This window comes from Malus sylvestris, chromosome 3 (genome assembly GCF_916048215.2).
Source record: "Malus sylvestris chromosome 3, drMalSylv7.2, whole genome shotgun sequence".
NCBI lineage: Eukaryota > Viridiplantae > Streptophyta > Magnoliopsida > Rosales > Rosaceae > Malus > Malus sylvestris.
Genome location: NC_062262.1, coordinates 10905119 through 10924641, shown reverse-complemented (window position 1 = coordinate 10924641; position 19523 = coordinate 10905119). Strand labels below are relative to the sequence as shown.

Sequence of the window (19523 nt, the reverse complement as noted above, 5' to 3'; positions counted from 1 at the left end):
GTTTAGTAAATTATGTCTACAACATTTCTCTATTTGTAAACACATTCAAAATATTTTAAGAGACACATAGTAGAGCTTATAAAAAAATTATTTCGCACTCGCATAATAATGTGATTCAATTAGTTGTCAAATATATTTTTTTTTAATTTTTTTTTAATGAATCATAGGGAGTAGATTTTTTTTTTTCTTTTAATATAAATGACCTTGCTAAAAAAAGTTTGGTAACTTGCTTTGTAACTTGTAATATTATTTTTGAACTTTTACTTCGACACTCTCGATCTTAAAATTTTGGAACTGGATCTCTTCCGAATCCAAAAAATCTGAGCCCAAAGATTAAATGATCCGGATCATTGAAATTTGATCAAACGGCTACAAACAGAGAATCCCTCTAAAAGTTATAATAATTATTGCTGTTAGATCAAATTTCAATGGCTCGAATCATTTGATTATTGACCTCAGTTCCCTTGTGTCCGGAAGGGCCAAGAACATATCTAGGAGTTACAAAACTATTAGTGGGGCCAAGAACATATATAGGAGTTACAAAACCGATTAGACCCTATGAGTATCAATGTTTTATGAATCAAAGTGTTCATTAAAAGTTTTCGACAAAAAAGAAAAGAAAAGAAAAAGTGTTAATTAAATTAAAAGCATATAACAAGTAAAGTTGTCCCCAAACCAAAATACATGAGAACTTGTTTAGTTGATCGAAATAGTTTACATGCTAATATCATTACATCTTCTTAAACGAAACCATTTATTTCTCAATTAGTTGTGCACGAAACACAATTACGCAACGTGGAATGGAACGCACAACATACACGTAACGCACTTTCCCCCAAACCTGCAGAACGCAAAATCCTAACTGACCACCCAACAATATAATCCAATTCAATTAACCGCGACAGACCACGCAACGCCAAACGACGACGTACCATTGCGATTCAGTTATAGTAGAGCTCGAGGCCCATGCCGTCGTGGATCTCGTAATCCTTGAGAGTGATGTGATCCTTGTAAATGTTGTACCATTTCTGGATTCGGATCTTATCGGGTCGGGTCCCGGTCTGGGCCGCCACCAGCTTCTTGAGGTCGCCGATGGTGTCGTCCTCGTTGCATTTCACCCGGACCTTCTTTCCCAGCCTGTCGTTCAGCACCACCTCGATCATCTTCTCTCCGCCGCAGCCGCCGCTCCGTCGTATTCTCCTCCTCCGATTGTAGGCTGCGAAGCCCTGAGGCTGACAATGGAACCGCTGTGAGCGCTTAAATACTGAACGGGAGGATCTGGAAGGTTCTACAATGTACCAGTAAGGGTATGCTCGTCTTTTTGCTCTTTTGATTCTATTGGAATTTGGAATTGTCATGCACTATTGCAATTTTCCTGGGCTAACTACATTTTGATGTTCATGCTATTTTTACTTTTGGGCGTAACCCCGTATTTTTGCTTTTTGCTGTTTTGGACTCATGATTTTGATCAAAACATTTTTTTTTTCCATTTATCAAACACAATTTTTACCTTGGCTTTTTTTTAAAAAAAAAACTGCTTTTAAAATACTTTCAGCAATATCAAACCAACCCTTAGCTATAGCAATAGCAATTTTTTACTTTTGCACACCAAGAATAGTTCTTTCTTAATGGCTGAGCTGCAAACCATCACAGGATATCCCAATATTTAGGGACGAATTTCAAGCTCGTATTCTACATTGCATGTCCTGAGTTTGATTCTTGATGCTGATGAATCACACAATAGTGGCCAGAAAAAGGCTGGAATATCTCTGTTAGTCTTTTTGGTCCTCGAAAAGGTAGATTGCCATGACAAAGTCACCAACTAAGATTCATGTTAACTCTGCTCACTAGACCACCACGTAACTTGTAACTTAAAATATGACTCATCATATAGGAAACCGAGGGCGATAACTAAATAGAGTATCCAAGGATAAATTTGTTGCCCAAGAAATGATGACAAGGTCATACAATGATATTGTTATTACTGTAACATCGGTTTACATGGTCAATTCACTGGTACTAACAAAAATAAAGGGGCGCTGATGATCAACCCTTTTCAGCCCAACCGTAATCCATTTTCCCACTTCCTCAATCTGCGGTAACACAAGTTCATAAATTTGTGGCTTCTAGAATTTTGCAGCATATTACGACCTAGATCAGACAAGGGACTCTTCATCTGCTCAAAACTACAACATTTTGTGTCTCATTGACATTTTCACGCAAGTCCATAAGCTTTGGAATCGATCGTAATGTGTTTAAACATTTGGCCATAAATTTCAAACCTGCTATCCTTCGCCAAGCAACCAAATGAGAGCAATTCCACAACCATCTTACGAGTTTAACTCACGTAAAATGGCAATCAAACCGACACATACCCTTACGGTTGGTGGAAACGAACCAAACCGAAAAGGCAATGAATACATTGTATCACTTTGCTTTGCTAATAAGAAAAATTCTATCAAGAGCGAGACGAGGCACTGACCATCAAAACTGCGGTAGATACGTAGACTCACAACACCTAACCAATTTATACTTAATGAGTCCGGATTCCACAATGATACGGATCCCACATTACGAATGATTCCAGCGAGATACGAAAATCGAAAACATTTTTGGATCTGGGACATTCCCATATAACCGGTATCAGGGAGAAACCAACCTTTAAATAGTAAACAATGAGTAACAATAAATAAACAGAAAATAACCATAACACAACCTACCTTAGGAACAAAAATATACTGTACATGACTGCCACTGCTGTAGAAGCCGCTGACACTGCCAACTGAAAATAGGCCCCTGGCTTTCAGACCCAATTTCAGGTTCAAACAGCTTTAAGAAGGATCAACCCACCATTCACTCCAAAACAGCCACTTCCTGATCAACCCTCCAGTAGTTGGCGTCATTGAACTCCTTATTTGCAGCCTCACCATCGGCAGGGTTCTCCTTTTCTAGCACCTTCGGCATAATGTTTTTCTTCAATGGCCCTGCCTCCCCTACTATGCCCTCTTTAAGAGCCTGCTCCATAGCCTTCTCAGTACCTTCCAACTCCACACCGACGAATTCAACATCCTCTTCAAACAGTGACGGCACAGCAGCTGACCTCTGGCTCACATCACTGCCCGCTGACCCTGCAGTAGAAGCAGTGGAGGATGGAGGCGAGCCATTTGAAAGTGTAGATTCTCCACTTGAGTGCAAACTAGCACCAACATCAGATGCCACTACCTCGGCAGTGGAAGGATTGACAACCGAGTCATCATGATCCTCAAATGGATTTACACTTGCACCGCCGAATTGCAAATCTGAAGCTTCACTCCATCCCACCCATTCAGGCAAAGGCCTGTCTCCATACATGTCATCATTATCGGATGTCTCAAATCTGAAGAAACCCCCCAATTCATTGGATGCACTTGTCTTCTCGCCATCTGGGTTCACGTTTCCACTGTTGCTAAATCCATTCATAAGGTTTGTGTTGGAACTGGATGTGCCATTGATGGAATCTTTACTTCCGGCCAACTCATCATCATCCCCTACCACAACTTCATCATCACTACTGATATTACCGCCATTCGCAGTCCCGTTCAAGTTTACTTCTTCCATCTCCGACAGTGATGTGCCCACAGGTTCATCACCAATTCTATCATCTTGGAATGCAAACCAGTTGGAATTTGTGAATAAACTGCTGCTGCATTCAGGATTAAAACCATTCAGCATCCACATTAACAATATTCTACACCAAAACTTATAATACACAACAGATGAGCCAATTCTAAATTCTCATACACTTGACACTTCCAACAATATCAAGCACTTGCATTACAACCAGAGAAAATTTATAAGACAAACAATTTCCAACCTAGGTACATCACTCTAAACATATACAATATGATATACATATGACATCACTACTAGAGATATAAATTCATAGACGTCAAATGCCAGCCTCGTGAAGCAATCAGTTGAACATATTTAATACATTGCAAGGACATATACGATGTTATGCATGTGATACTCCACCTTGAACAATGGAAGATATGAGAATACAATAAAATCTCTTTTTAGCTTTTCTAGCTATATTGTGGTATTATAGGTCTACAAGTCAAGCTGATGGTGCAACTCATTATACACCTAACTGCTTGTTGCACTTGAGGATTGCATGCAAACCATCAAGCCTAAGAAGCCTTGTTAATTATTTGTTTCATTTCAATCCATATTGTCTTGGATTGACTTTTTAGAGGATACCTAATTTTCTAGGCCATCTTTTTACCTACATAAGAGCTTAAGAAAAATCGACATTTTTATAAACCAAAACGAATTTGAAACCCTTTTCTCCACTGAACCCCAATTTCAAAGTTTATTTTTCTTCACACAAACAGCAGTACAAAACTAAAGGTTACAAACCTACCTTCCTTGGTCATCACCAAGACGCAAGGATGATATGACCACTTCAGCAGATTCATCGTCAAAGTAGACATCCTGCATGTTACAAATCAAACCCACTCATTTCAGAATGTAATTAAACCAAAAATAAAAAACAATTAAAATTTGCTTTCATGGGTTATCTTGTTTCTACTTCCAACCTTTTACAGAGCTTACTCATGCTCAAGGTTCTAAAGGCGTTAGGTGGTAGTCGGGCAGCGAGAGGGGCCTAGGCCTTTTTCTATTTTAATAAATTTATTATATATTATGAGACATAGGTATATGAGTAAAATTTTAGATTCTGTTGGTTTTGTACCATTTTCTAACCCCATAAGTTTTGTTGGGCCTTTTATTCTCATTAAACAAATGGAAGGTTCGGCCTTATTTTCCTAGTTTTAATACAATTGTCGCCTGCCTAAAATAAAAAACCCTAACTATAGCTGCTAAACCACTGCCGCCGTCAGCCATCCCGCCCACCGTCTGCCCAAGCGGCCGCCTTATGCGGCCTAATAGCCTTGCCAATTTAATAAACAATTTCAGGTTAATCGCGGCGACCGCTTTTTAGAGCACTGCTCATGCTTCGATAAGAATAGTTACCATCAAGTACTATACATCAAGTAAGGAAACATCAGTGATAGAAACGAAATAATTACCTCATCATCTCGATCATGAGCTCCCTGGTCCTGTAATGCAGAAAATTCAAATCATTAGCCCAACAAAAAAAGTGGAGGAAGAAGAAAAGAAGAGGACCGAGCAAGCTACCTCTCCCGCGTCCTCATTCTCATAAATTTTGTATCTAAAAGCCTGGCTTAGATTATTTGCTAGAGCTGCTACATCAAAATTTCTGTCATTCATGTCATCCTCGTCGCTATCCCTTGTCCTGTCTTGCAAAGCAGTTGGGCGACTGTGTGTGACAAGGATAAACATAAGTGAAGTTGAGATCCAACAAAATGAGTTTGATAACCACATCGATCATTTAATAAGGCTCAACAACTATAAGCAAGTACTTTGTGTACCATGAATATATCATCACATAACAGAAAATAAAATCAAGGACTACATACTAGATATGAAATGGTATACTTAAGTTCATAAATATAGATATATCGATGAAGATATTGAGATTCATATCAAATAGCGATTTTTTTACAAGAATTTATGGAAATAAAATAATTTATATGGAATTTACAAACAAAATTAAAAACATCGACTAAGAATACATCAAAATTAATAGAGAAATAGTAAAATTCAACATTATGAATTCATAATATATTTTCTCTTTATGACCGAGTAAGTGAGAAGAAAATATAAAGTGAAACAAAAAATATAGAAACGAATGTTTTAAAAATTAAATAATAGAGCAAACGTGTGAGTCTGTAGTATGTGACAAGAGATAGATATAGCTTTACAACAAAAACATTCAATAATTTAAAAGAGGGGCAAAGTCAATATTTAGGATATTTTCTTCACACAAAAGGCAAATAAAACATTCTGAATTAAGGATGCTTTAGCTGGTTAAGACTATTAAGAATAGCTTTATTGTTTGCATAGAGTAGAGTTCAACTGATTTATTATAATAACCGCAGTGTGGGGCAGATGAAGAGGCGTCCGACAAGAGGGACAAAGAGGACTTGAGGGGAAATAAAACATCAATCTTATAATTGCAAGACTACACCCAAAAAGGTCGTCATCCTAACCTAACTGGCAACTTTGTTACTTTGAATTGAATGCTATATAAACTTGAAAATTATGGTAATTTATACATCATGGTCCCTAATCATACTTGAATAATGTACATTTCAAAACAGGTCGTCATCCTAACCTAACTGGCAACTTTGTTACTTTGAATTGAATGCTATATAAACTTGAAAATTATGGTAATTTATACATCATGGTCCCTAATCATACTTGAATAATGTACATTTCAAAACAGATATATGGAACAACATACCCGCAAGCCCATCGATAAACATTTTCAACTGCATTGCGCCCCTGCAAAACTGTTGTTTGCCACTCATTCCATTCGCTATTTTCCTAGAAAAACAAGCCAAGAAAAGTTTTATTAGAAAAAACACCAATAATAAAAATTCTGTCAAAAACACTTAACACCCACTCAAGTATCCCAAAATGTGATAACATCACTATCTTACCAATATAGAGAGGTAAATGACAATAAATTTGAGTTGATAATGTAGATGCAGACTTTACAGCAAAGATACGACATGAAATATGGTAGAATTGCTTCACAGAGAAGTCATCTTACTATAAAAGTTACAAACAATTAAATATGATCACTGTCAAAATCACAAATAAGAAAAAAAGCCATGATCCATATATGTATGCTTCTTGTAGTAATTTAAATTTCAGACCTGCAACCTACCTGAAGGCATGCCTGAACACGGCTTTGGCTGTTTCCCAATTGAATGAGCTTATTAGAAATTCGTGTTATGTGCCCAAGGTTTCCTGCCCGTGGTGCTGATTTTCCGGCAGCAGGTACTGTTGGCTACATAATCAAGGAAAAAGGCATTATCAGAGTTTGAAATAAATCAACAAACAACTAGAGGTAGTCACTGATATATGGTTACATGCACTGCAAAAATCTAAACTCCACTCAAGTATAACCATGCTCTCCCTTTTATAATACACCTCATCCAACAAAGGAACTAGAGGCAGTACAAACAAATGTAGAATGTTGAGCATTTAAATTTTTCCTACAACATTATTATGCACAGTTAAAGAAGTAGCGAAGATATCCATTTCTCTACCTTATTAGCATCACCAGATAGAATAGGATGTTTATCTGTTTGAAGGAACTTTCCAATTAAATCACACTCTCGAAAAAGATGGTCAACAATGGCATCACTCTTGCTTTCCAAGCATGACGATATTATACTATCTACATGATGATGCAAGGAACTATTGTACGGGTACCTGCATTAATTAAATAAACATATTAGGATACTAGTAACAGGTAAGTCATTCACAACAACAAAAGAGAAAAATTGTCCCTTAACAACCTATCCTCAGGACTCACTAATTCAAAATAAAAAATTGAAGCAACAGCTTACTCAAAGAAAAGATCAATAACCCGTTGGATGGTTCCCGAGCTAACCAATTCCTTTTCTGCCTCTTCATTGCCTGATCTCAGTAGAACAGCAATGAACTCCACAATCTGAAATAAATTGCAGAACAGTTTAGAAATGGCAAATTGACAGTTACAGTATTCCAATAATTAACAATTTTCTCATTCTATAAATTAGGGAGGAAAATTCATTCAACACGTAACTTATTATCAAATATAAATTCTGCCAGCAAGAACTGAATTAAAAAATCCATCAACAATTTAGTACATAAAACAGCCAGAATACTACTAAACTCCAGTAGAGGTAAAAAGAGAAACCAACCTTTAAACGATGCTTTCCAAGTGGAGGCCTCAACTCTCCGTATGTTGTTGGCAATGTTTTCTCATCCGATGACACATTCAAAAGCATAAGCAAGTCGCCTGGACAAACACTTTGAATCTTAAAATTTCAACAATGAAACAGTTCTTTTTCTTTAAGGCAGCTATAATGAAAAACTTGCACCCATGACTGAGTAAACGTATCACTGTACTGACAAATCCTAATAGCCCTCAGGTTCTGTACTACATCAAGGCTCATCCTTAAGTCCTTACCTTTTTGCATTGGTAATGGGGACTGAGTAAACGTATCATTGTACTGACAAATCCTAATAGCCCTCAGGTTCTGTACTACATCAAGGCTCATCCTTAAGTCCTTACCTTTTTGCATTGGTAATGGATGAGTTAACAGGACATTCAAGATGATATTCCTTGGTGAATGCTTTTCGCAGGCGATATAGTGTTGATAGATGAAACTCAGGAAGGGGTAAATGCCAAGCTTAACCTTTGGAGAGAAGTGTTGGAATCTAAAGGTCTTCGCCTAAGCCGATCAAAGACAGAATATATGGAGTGCAAGTTCAGTGCAAATGGAGGCCAAAATGAGTTAGGGGGAGGATCGGAGATTAGGAAATACCAAAGAGCGACCGCTTTCCCTGCCTAGGATCTATCTTGCAAAAGAACGGAGAATTAGATGGAGACCTCAACCATAGAATACAAGCTAAATGGATGAAGTGGAAGAGTGCATCCGGCGTGTTGTGTGACTGCCGTATGCCACTGAAGCTCAAGGGAAAATTTTATAGGACGGCAATAAGGCCGACGATGCTGTATGGCACAGAATGTTAGGCGGTGAAACATCAACACATACATAAAATGGGTGTAGCGGAGATGAGGATGCTTCGTTGGATGTGTGGGCACACGAAAAATGATAAGATTAGGAATGAGGATATTCGAGGTAAAGTAGGAGTAACTGAAATTGAAGGAAAGATGAGAGAAAACCGGTTACGATGGTTTGGACATGTGCAAAGAAGGCCTACTGATGCTCCGGTTCGAAGATGTGACTACGGGACAGAGGTTCAGGGCCAAAGGGATAGAGGAAGACCTAGGAAAACTTTGGAAAAGACCCTAAGAAAAGACTTAGAGTACTTGGATTTAACAGAGGACATGACACATGACACAGAACCGAGCACAATGGCGTTCTAGGATTCATATAGCCGACCCCACTTAGTGGGATAAGGCTTTGTTGTTGTTGTATATGAGCCTTCGTCATATCCCAAAGCCTTGTCATATTTCAAAGCCACTGGGAGGTTCAATGGATTACATCCACCTTCCATGCACCAAACCCTAGGTATCCCCTACTACTTTCAAGAAGCAACAAAAGGTCAAGTTATATTAAAATTTAATGGCAAAGTGAAGATTCAGCATTTATTGTTGAAAAAAATGCAACTGAAAAACTAAACAATGATGTAACTACAGCAGAAATATAATCAGCGGAATAAAATAAACATCAGCAGACAAGAAACAATAATTATACATGCAAGGCAGCTCGAAAAACGTACATTTTTACAATTTTTTTAACATAATTATGGCAAGAGATATTTGCACTCACCAAGTTTTGGGAGCATTGTACTGACAGTATCTGGATTAACAGGGATTGGAGACTCGTACATATGTTGGCTCCGAAAAGAATGGAACAAGGGAGAAGAAACTGCTGATCTTTTCGGATCCAACAAAGAGATGCAGACCGAAAGCGAGTGTACAAGACCAGACTTTGAATGTGAATCTTCCAATGCATGACCAAATATTCTTGTAACAAAACTGCATAAAAGTATTTAAGAAAACTAAAAACCAATCCAAATAAAATGTACCAAAACGTAATAAATACTCAAGCCAACCAAAACAGTGTTCTGATCACAAACCTTGGACTGGAAAGTTTGTTGGCTAGGGCCGATGGAGCATTTCGAGTTATAGCAGAAAGTGTTTCTGCTGCATTAGCATGAACTTCAGGAGGATTCTGGTCCAAAGTAAAAAAGAATGTTGTTAGATGTAGAATATGCACCAGGGCTGCTCTAAAACTACATTATTTGACATTTATTCCAAACTTCTTAAGCTCATAAAAAAGTATGTTACCATTTAGTGTTTTCTCCAATTAAATTTTTAAGTTCAATTGCAGTACTCTCTCTTTTGTTATTAATTTCTACCAAAAACAACAAAATCACGTAGAACTCCAAGTAGAAAGGCCAAAGGCATACAGTTAAGGTGACAAAGTATGCAATACTTCTGATTCTGTGTTTCCTGGATCTAAGGGGCAGCATCTTTTATGTAACAACTAAAGCAGTGCACAGAGGCAAAAGTAGGCATACACAGGACACATGAGCATTCAAGTAAAACGGATATCCATTAGGTTATATTGTCAACATATCTTGTTCTCAACTAAAGGTATCGCTAACTGAGGAAGTAAGACATTGTTACCATAATGACTAAAGAAACAAATTGTACCCTGGTGCATGCTTAATGGCTATGGCAAAACAAAATGCTTAAGTAAGTAGTCACTAGTCATATATGTTTCATAAATAAGTAGATACGGAAAGAAAAAATTCTATAGATAAACAAGAATCTAATCTTCCACGTACATTTGGGCTCAACTTATCTACGATCATTTCAAGCAGATTACTTTCAGCTAACCATTGCATCACATCAATAAAATTGGGATACACATGGTCATCCGCACCAACAAGTCGAACCAAAACCTGTGCCATGAAAACACCTCAAATTGAATTCCAAAGAGGATCCTACAAGAAAAATGCCAAAAACTTTGAACTCGATTCAAATTCTTAAATACCTCCATGATGGACGTAATTCCTATCAAATCAACTAGCTGACGGAAAACATCCTGATGGGCCTGCAGACACCAAAGATTGTGAATCAAAAACATATACACAAACAGAAAAGGGGTATCAGGATATCACCCATATTTCACAGCTAAAACAGTTCCCACAAAACTTTGTTTCCAAAACCATGGCATCTAGACTTAGAAGAGCATTCAATGCAATCAGATAAATGTGTGATAAAGATGCTATTGCTGGTAATGCAAAGATGCAACAGGTCCAAGGGCAAAGTACTGTCCCAAATTGATGCAATGAAGAAAACCAAATTGCAGAAGTTCGAAAATATGAAGATACGCTAACAGAGTTACTTACTTGAACATAATTCATAAGTGGGACTGTCTTCCGCATCATTAGGCATACAACAACCTAAAGTTCCCAAAAAATTTGTCAAGGACCCGTTTTGAGACGAGATCAAGCAGGACAAACGATAAATATCCTAAAAAAATACCTTGCTGAAATACCCAGCCAGCGGGGCACTATGAGGACGATTTGGTTCCAAGAAGGAGAAAAGTAAGTTCATTAGCTGCAATCACAAATTAAGCATATGTCAAGACTAGACAAGATTTTACACGCCAAATTCCTTAATCAAGATTAAGATATAATCATAAATACCTTCTCTTCATCCACCAAAGTCTTTAAGATAACATCAATTTCACATGTAAAAACCTCACAAGCAATGAAGGGGAACCTATAGATCATGAGGAAGAAAACATTTAATCAAATAACCAAAAGCAAAACTCAAAAAAAAATTAAAATCTCAAACATTTTGGAGAGAAATATATGAGTATAAATAAAAAATGTCAAAAGTAATGCTTTATCAAGATGAAATAATACTTGAAGGCTCGTTTGCTTTCAGCATCCTCAGGAGCTTCTTCAACAATATAACGCAATAATTGCTCCACCTGGTCTCTATCTCGTAAACTGTAAACATAAACTTACACAAGAGTATCAGTTATTCATCCACAATCAAGTTCCATATTACACAAGATATCATCTATGTATAATTCCTCAAAAAATTCCCAAAAACTGTAAGGAAAGCCAACAAATTCAGGTAATGAGTTTAATATATATACAGGAGGGAACTTTGATAATATCAGTAGCAGTACAATCCGTAAAGAGAACATCAATGAGACATTACAAATTAATGAGACGAGTGTTTAAGGCTTTGCACTCTTGGATGATCTCTTCTTCGTCCAGAAGCTCCTCTAATGTAAAATTTTCCTTGTCTAGCACTGTCTCCACCTGTACAGGAGAACAACAACAAGAAAAAAGAACTAATAAGAGGCCATAAAAACAGGAGTATCACAGTCGCAAACAAAGAATCATACGTGAGCTCAATGCACTTAGAACTACAGCAGTCAAACACTGTTACTCATGGTTTATAGCTGGCCAAAGAAAAGGCCAGCCTCCAAATCTAAACCCCATAAACCAAAAACTATGAACTTCAAAAGTAGTTCTTTCCCACTACTTCCATCGGTTTCTGAGCAACCAAACAGACGATAATCACACATCGCAAAATTACCAAATTTGAGCTCCCCCACTTCAATCACAATCTTAATAGTAAAAGACCCCACTTATCCAAACCCCAGCAAATACAGGCGGTAAATCGCATATCCCGGAATTACAAAATTTTTAGCTACCCAACTTTAATCTCAATCACATTAATACCACTCTTAGAAAGGAAATCCAACCAACGGAAAATACAGCACACTAATATCTACTTTCCATTCAATTTCGGAAACTAATAAAGCTACGTCCGATCAGCCTAAACCAGTTTGTAACAAAACCCAATTAAACAAAATTAATTAGCAATTAACTCCACACCAGCTAAACTTTAAAATTAGCAAATTGATCAAGCAGAACACCACACCAGTCAATTTCGACAACAAGCATCTGAAATTAGGTTTCGAAATTACAGAGATTGGGAAAGATAGAGAGTTACAGGCGATGAGGCAGAGAGAGAAGTGAGCTTCCAAAACATGGTGAAGAGAGAGAGCAGAGCTGGGAAGTGAGAGCTGGCTTAGATCTGTAAACCCTAGAAGCAGCAGCAGCACCACCACCAGGAGGAGAAGAAGAAGCAGAAAATCTAGGCCGTCGCGGGAGACGTGGAGATTTTTGGGAGCAGGCGAGGAGGTCGGTGGATTTGGAGCTCGAAAGCCGAAACCCTAGTTTTTTGAGAGATCGATGAGGGAGGAGGGAGCAAAAGCCGTGAAGATCGAGAGACAGAGAAAATGAGGCCCAAGAAAATAATAAGCGCAAAAAGGGTAATCGGCTCGTTGGCTTATTTGGGTAATTCCCGAATCCCGACTGCTGATGGGGGGGGGGGGGGGGGGGGGGGGGGGGGAAGAGAGAGACGCACAAAGGACTAATGGAGGTCAAATTAACAAACTTTGTGAGAAATTCGTCATCATCCGTTTTTAGCATGTCGTTTGATATGCAAATTGTTGTGTCGTTATCTTTGATTGTTTTATGGTTCGCATTGAGTTTTGATTAATTCCACAAGTGGTGAATTACCGTGGTTGATAAGATTTTTATCTTTAATTTATTACAGTTTGTATTCAAAACAATAATTTGATCAGTAAATTGAAATTTGATATAAATTCTCCCTTCTTATTGTTTTGTTCTCTTTTTCACTCACTTTTTTATTGTAATTATTAGTTATGATGATTCATGAATTACTCTCAATTGACTGATCACCAAAAGAGAAAAAAAATTAATTTGAATAAAGAAATATGATGATGATGTGTGTGACAATTTATGGGTATAAAACACTGCAATTATATATGACCACATATTGTTGGTTAGGGATGATGGAGATATTTGATGTTAGTGGTTGAACTATATTATGTGGCTCTTTCTTGTCTTACAGAAAAAGACATAAATATATCATAAAATTACAACTACTAAGATGAACTAAAATAATTTACTTTAATATATGAACAACCATAAAAGGAATTATAAACCAATTTCTACCAAAACTATATATGCACAAAACTTTATATGGGCATATATACTTATGGTAAAACTACCTACATGCTGATTTTAAAAGCTGTTGTTAAAGGTCATTACTTTTAGAATAAGCAAGATATTTTATTTTTACCAAACATTTTTTTACTGCTGAACTTTAAAGTGAAGCAGATTTTAGTGAAAAAAAACTATATCAAACTAGGCCATAATATCTTCTTTGAGTTTAGGGTTTGTATAGAGGAATATAATTGTGATCATTAAGCACGACATAATTTTATGAGACATGTATTGACATTATGTTTTTTTTTTTTCATTGAACTAGGAAATTCAGTATATATAAAAAAAATATTTAAAATAACTATAATTGATGACAAGGCAATTTGTTCATGGCAACTCATATTTTGTTTGGCTTTTAGTCACTAATTACCCAAAACAAAAGTCTTTAGACATAAAGTTTTAGGGCGGTTTCCTTAGATGGTATGGGAATATGAAGGAAGGAGAATGTGTCGAATTTCAACGGGGTATGAGATAGACAATCCACCTAAAAGTTGAAAGAACTTACCCAATTTGGTTAGCTCATATATCACTCATCCTACAAAGTCATGGCCTATTTGGTTAAGTTGATAGGACCATCACCTGCCTATCCAAAACAGTTCAAGGCTCAAATACTCGCTTAAGCACTAGAGTTTGGACTTTTTGCTTTTTGCAAGGAGATTTTGCTAGATATGGTAAGTCCCTAAAGTATTTGCCTAAGTTGATTTCCGCAGCCAAGGAGACTTGTCGTCTCCGACTACCTTGATAAGATAAATGTCATTCTTGATGATACGAGGATTGCTTACATTTCGACCGAAGATGATCAACTCGTTATAATATGTTGAAAATTATAAGGAAAAGCATTTTAGAGATTTGATTTGGTCTAAATTTCCTTGTCTTGTAGACAACGGTTTGATTTGATTTATTTCCTATTATTACTTCTTTGTAATCTTATAAATAACTCTATATAGTTTGGGATCTTAATCTATTTAAAAAGATAAATTTAAAGGTAAAATTAACAATGTCAAGATAGTTTTTTGTGTAAGACGGCAATTTGCTATAATTTGTTGTTCAACATTCAGTGACGTATTTTTTTTTCAAGATAATAAAATTTCATTAATGAAATAAAATGAGGAACATTTATCGATCAGGAATACTATTTCAAAATTATAAACATAGCAGAAAAACAATACAAAACCTACCAGCATAATCACATCTAACCAAAATGAAAGATTACGCTCACGAGTACAAAAACCTTTTATCTCTTTTTGATGAACTTGCAAAGACGACGCTCCTTCGGCAAAGAAGCCTTGCTACAAGACATCACGAAGATGCTATTATAGTCCTTTTCTAGGCAAACAGACAACGAAACAACAACCAAACTAAAACAAAAAAATGGACACAACACAAAACAAACTCTTTAGAGGCACAATTCCTCAACTACGGGAGACACATATCTAAACAACATGAAAGATAAGCTCACAAAGCATAAACCCTATGAGTTGGACCCATCATTTGAAAAGTTTACAACGACAAGAAAACATGAATGTGAATTCCTCAAGCCACTGCAATGACCCCATGAGGAAAAGATCGCACCTCCCTTTGGTGATCTTAGAATAGTCGACAAAAAATATGCTATGAGTCACCTTCAAAAAACGTCAAGTTTACTCTACATAATCATTGCCAAGCACATAAATCACAAAATCACTACCTTAGATGTAGATAATTGTCGCTCTAAGATCTTGGGTTGAGCAGTAAATCATAATCGTTAAAAAAACTCTTCCCTAAAAGAAAAAGTAAGCACAACTACAATCACAAAGTTTCTCTTCAATTTAAATGGGAGAGCGATGAAGACCAAAAAAGAGGAAATAAAAAGAAGAGGTAAAAAATAATAGCGGCCAATTTAAAGGCTAAAGGCTGCGTTTGGCGGTAAAGTTTTTCTTTGGTTTTTTTTTTTTTCCTCTAGCGGCTAGGGTTTTGTTAGTGAGGTGGTTTGGTAAAAGAATTTTTTGTTTGTGACAATCAATCTGCCACCCATCCTCATGTTAGTCTCGTCCTCTTCACCTAGTGACTAAAGAGATTTTGATATTAACAATCAAGGTCAAAATATTAAAATTACATTCATTTAATCTCAACTCTTATATTAAATTCAAAGGTGAGTAATCGGCACCGTATTTAATTATAAACGACTAAAATAACATTTCATATGAGATAAACGGATAGTAACAATACGTGACGTCACGATATTTAGAGTTTATTGAAAATTTACTCAACCAATTAACTAAATCCCTGTACTGCAGTCTGTAGTGGTCGCTCAGCAGGGTATTTCAACAAGACCAAAAACAGCAGCGAGAATGTCAAAATCTCTTTTGATCCACCCGTCATGTCATAACACAGCGCAAAGTCGCTCGCAGCTTCTTACCCTGAGACCTGAGATAAGCCCCCATTTGATCTCCTGGTTCTCCATCTTCCACTCCGATTTATCAACAAGTTTCTACTCCCACAACCCCGCCGAACCCAGATCCCGCAACCACCGTGCTCCTTCGATTTAACCCCCAGCTCCGATCCACCATCGTTGACTGATTAACGACGATGGTTCGGTCCAATTGAAGACCCAGGAGGAGATGAACGTGAGCCATGGGTCGGTTCACCCAGTTGAAGATGTACCCACCACAGACGGCGCCGGCCCGAACCCACCCCGGGTCCGAATGAAGGATCTTCCTGGCATGCCCGGCACCCCGGGCGGCCTCGTCTTGCGCCTCGCCCAGTTCTTCTTCTCCGCCGCCTCGCTCGTCGTCATGGCCACCACCTCTGACTTCCCCTCCGTCACTGCGTTTTGGTGTGTAGCCGCCACAACTGAACCCATATCTTCTTTTTCAGCTTATTTTTCTCTAATTCTTTTAATTATGCTTTAATTTCCGTCAGGTAACAATTAGGTTTTTTGGTTTGTTCTGTTATGTGCGTGGTTTTCAGCTACCTTGTTGCAGCTACTGGTTTGCAGTGTTTGTGGAGCTTCTCGTTGGGCGTTGTTGACGTTTATGCCCTTCTAGTTGGGCGTTCCTTGCAGAACCATCGAGTTGTGTGCTTGTTCACCCTTGGTGATGGGGTAAGATAAATAGAAATTGGAAATAATTTTTGCAGATTTCGGCGTTTTCAACAATTTGGAGAGGTGGATCTTGCTTGTTTTTGTTTGGTTTTATTTTTCTACATTCAAATTGAAGCATTTTCGAGTTTTCGTTAGCATTTGTGAATTTACTTGTAAATCGCTGAAAAAGTTATTACCTTCCTTACGAGCTGTATAACGTTTTAATCAGTGGTATTGAATCTAATTGGTGCTGTCCTATTGCTAGTCACTGACAGTGCAAAAGCATAATGGATCTGATTCTCAGTCTAAATGAAGTGGTTGACAATCAACGGCTTTATCTTGTTTAGGAATCAATGGTGGTTTCACCTTACTCTCTCATTAGTTTGAGTGATATATTCGTGATAACTTCGGTTGTAGGAAGAATTTTGGGTCAGTACTTGGTCTATTTTGCAGGGTCCTACTTTGTTTTATGAATGTTAACTTGCTATTCCTAAGTCACGATTAGATGATTATATTGGAAACTTAACTTATGTATGAACTTGAAACAATCTTTATATTATAGTCACTCGGAGCATTGATACAAAAGTAGATGCCCCAACATAGTTGATCAGTGAACTTCTATGGAAAGGAAACCTCTTTATCAAGTTCATGCCTGAATTACCTGAATATTTGATTTGTCCTACCCAGTGAAACCATGCTAAACAAAATTTGCAAATCCATGTGATTGTACTCTCTGAACTTGCTCAGGATATTCCTGTCGTTGTTACTGTCAACAGTTTTCCTTTTGTTTGCATAGAAGTCTCAGTTTGATTAGTTACCTGTTCCCCATGGCTGAAACAATCTACTGTTATTTGCGGCAGGTGACATCCACTCTTACATTTGCTGCAGCTTGTGCTTCTGCAGGCATCACAGTTCTTATTGACAATGATCTTAGTAGCTGTGCCCACAACCATTGTGCACAATTTGAAACAGCTACAGCGATGGCTTTCATATCTTGGTTCGCTGTGTTACCATCTTTTCTCTTGAATTTCTGGTCACTGGCATCTCGATGAATGCGTGTATAGTGAAAAAACACTCAAGAAGAGGATGATGACATGGGCCATGTTCGAATGCTAGCCAAGCTTATTGTGTTTTGCATGATTTTTCTTGCCTGTCATGTACTGCAATGTGCTTAGATTGAAACTTGTAGTTTTGTGTGTATAGTTGCTTTGACATCAAATATTCGGGGTCGTGAATGTGGGTTGGTTAGTTATATTGTCTACGAGGAGGTTGAGTTGTTTCGATAATTCAACTTGTATTGTGGTGAACAACTAAACGTTTACATGAAGTTTGAAGAGATGTATGTTTTCATGTTCTAATAGATTCTGCTCTGCCATCAAACTCTTGATGCGCCTTTCTTTCCGTTCTCCTTTATTGCATGTACAAGTGATTTGGGAAGGAGGAAGAGCTGCATTTGATCTTTTTAGATATTTAATGTCAGATAGGATATTCATCATTCTTTGTGCTTGACTATTTGGCGGCATTGCCTTGAATTTTGTTTATAAATATTGTGGTTGACTATTTTGCGGAGCCGGAGAAGAAATTCTACCATCGCAAGCGCCAACCGTGCCGTTTAAGTACAACGAAATAAAAATCATATTCACAGTAAAAGGAAAAAAAAAAGGGTGTGTGCATAATAGCTTCATACACATCATTTTAATTTGTGATCATCGGATCGACTGAATTAAAAAAGATTAAAAGATAGAAATTAACAAGGAATGTGTGAAAAGTAAAAAAAACTGTATGGATAACACATTCCTATAAAAAAAAATAAAAATAAAAAATCTATTTCCCTATTTTTATGTAAAGAAATACCGCCAACACCAATAACGAGGGTTAAGAATCAACATGTAACAGCATAAAACGAAATTTACAAGCAATGATGCCAGGATTTCTCCGTCGCGAGAGACTTAAACATGTGATCATCTGATTGTATATAGGTCTCCGATGGTTTGAACTCTTGGCAAATCATTTGGCGGTCCAAGGAAGGAACCATGCAGTCGATGCAGAATAGTGAGGACATTTCATGCATTTCACGCGTCCTTCGTTAACAAAAAAAAATTGTTGGTAAACTCCAAGACCTCCCGTTTGCGCATCACTGAACATTTGGAAATGGGCGGTATACTTTCTCTGCATTTGCAACAGGATTCTCAGCTATGCTTCTAAGGGCTGGTTTGATTTTGCTGTGCTTTGAAAAAAAATTGTTTTCTGCTGTGCTGTGAGAATAAACTCATTTTTGTTACTTCACGTTTTTAGTTTTTTTTTATCAAAAACTGTGAAAATAAGCCTCTTTTAAGTGTTTACCAAACACCTTTTTGAGCTCAGTTTTTTTTTATACTCACTTTTTATAAAAGCACCTCAGTACCAAAACAGCATTGACTCTGGATTACCGGTTTCCGACTTTCCTTCGAGATCCCGTTTGACACAAGGCAATCAACACATGTGTGGCCAGTGGCCAGTGGCCAGTTGAGAACATCTGAGCAATATCAAAGTCTTGGAGACAACCGAAACTAGTGTCAATTTCAGTTTCTGCGAGAACATACAGCGCTTGTCGCTAGTTCGCACGCATAGTCTTTCTTTCTTTCTTTTTGTTTTCTTGTTTTTTAAAAATCTCGATGGTACAAGGGTACAAGGGAAATTTTATTAATAACAAAAAAACAAGTTATATCTAGTCAGGTGAGACATAAACCTTACCCCTTAA

The 19523-nt window shown here is 37.3% G+C and overlaps 3 protein-coding genes across 5 annotated transcripts; 1 reads left to right on the top strand and 2 right to left on the bottom strand.

Annotated features, from left to right (window-relative positions):
* Positions 1-681: 681 nt before the first annotated feature.
* LOC126615954 (ubiquitin-like protein 5) lies at positions 682-1256 on the bottom strand. Its single transcript, XM_050283898.1, has one exon. It carries the CDS (start codon positions 1161-1163, stop codon positions 942-944), a length of 222 nt encoding a protein of 73 aa, XP_050139855.1. The 5' UTR covers positions 1164-1256; the 3' UTR covers positions 682-941.
* Positions 1257-2643: 1387 nt separating this feature from the next.
* On the bottom strand, positions 2644-13015 carry LOC126615946 (uncharacterized). 3 transcript variants are annotated; one of them, XM_050283876.1, is made up of 19 exons: positions 12641-13015; positions 11837-11940; positions 11533-11619; positions 11311-11386; positions 11147-11221; positions 11011-11064; positions 10653-10712; positions 10444-10560; positions 9730-9824; positions 9420-9628; positions 7821-7918; positions 7485-7588; positions 7182-7347; positions 6797-6919; positions 6368-6450; positions 5179-5320; positions 5070-5099; positions 4403-4473; positions 2644-3682 (listed from the first exon to the last, which is right to left on the bottom strand). In XM_050283876.1, exons 1-19 carry the CDS (start codon positions 12677-12679, stop codon positions 2854-2856), a joined length of 2562 nt encoding a protein of 853 aa, XP_050139833.1. In that variant the 5' UTR covers positions 12680-13015; the 3' UTR covers positions 2644-2853. The 3 variants fall into 3 exon arrangements, with proteins under 3 accessions (XP_050139833.1, XP_050139834.1, XP_050139835.1); XM_050283877.1 differs by having other exon boundaries at positions 2644-3679; XM_050283878.1 differs by having other exon boundaries at positions 2644-3676.
* Positions 13016-16051: 3036 nt separating this feature from the next.
* Positions 16052-18184, top strand: LOC126615953 (CASP-like protein 5A2). The gene is made up of 3 exons (XM_050283897.1): positions 16052-16537; positions 16672-16804; positions 17644-18184. The coding sequence occupies exons 1-3, from the start codon at positions 16323-16325 to the stop codon at positions 17833-17835; spliced, it is 540 nt and encodes a 179-aa protein (XP_050139854.1). The 5' UTR covers positions 16052-16322; the 3' UTR covers positions 17836-18184.
* The last annotated feature ends 1339 nt before the right edge of the window (positions 18185-19523 follow it).

Excerpts from the sequence above, each read along its gene's own strand:
- LOC126615954 (XM_050283898.1), bottom strand. The coding sequence starts at position 1,163 with ATGATCGAGGTGGTGCTGAACGACAGGCTGGGAAAGAAGGTCCGGGTG.
- LOC126615953 (XM_050283897.1), top strand. The coding sequence starts at position 16,323 with ATGAACGTGAGCCATGGGTCGGTTCACCCAGTTGAAGATGTACCCACC. Across the intron at positions 16,538-16,671 it reads CCCTCCGTCACTGCGTTTTG|CTACCTTGTTGCAGCTACTG; the intron begins GTGTGTAGCCGC and ends CGTGGTTTTCAG. Across the intron at positions 16,805-17,643 it reads TGTTCACCCTTGGTGATGGG|GTGACATCCACTCTTACATT; the intron begins GTAAGATAAATA and ends TATTTGCGGCAG.
- LOC126615946 (XM_050283876.1), bottom strand. The coding sequence starts at position 12,679 with ATGTTTTGGAAGCTCACTTCTCTCTCTGCCTCATCGCCT. Across the intron at positions 11,222-11,310 it reads CTTTGGTGGATGAAGAGAAG|CTAATGAACTTACTTTTCTC; the intron begins GTATTTATGATT and ends TTGTGATTGCAG. Across the intron at positions 10,713-11,010 it reads CACTTATGAATTATGTTCAA|GCCCATCAGGATGTTTTCCG; the intron begins GTAAGTAACTCT and ends TGGTGTCTGCAG.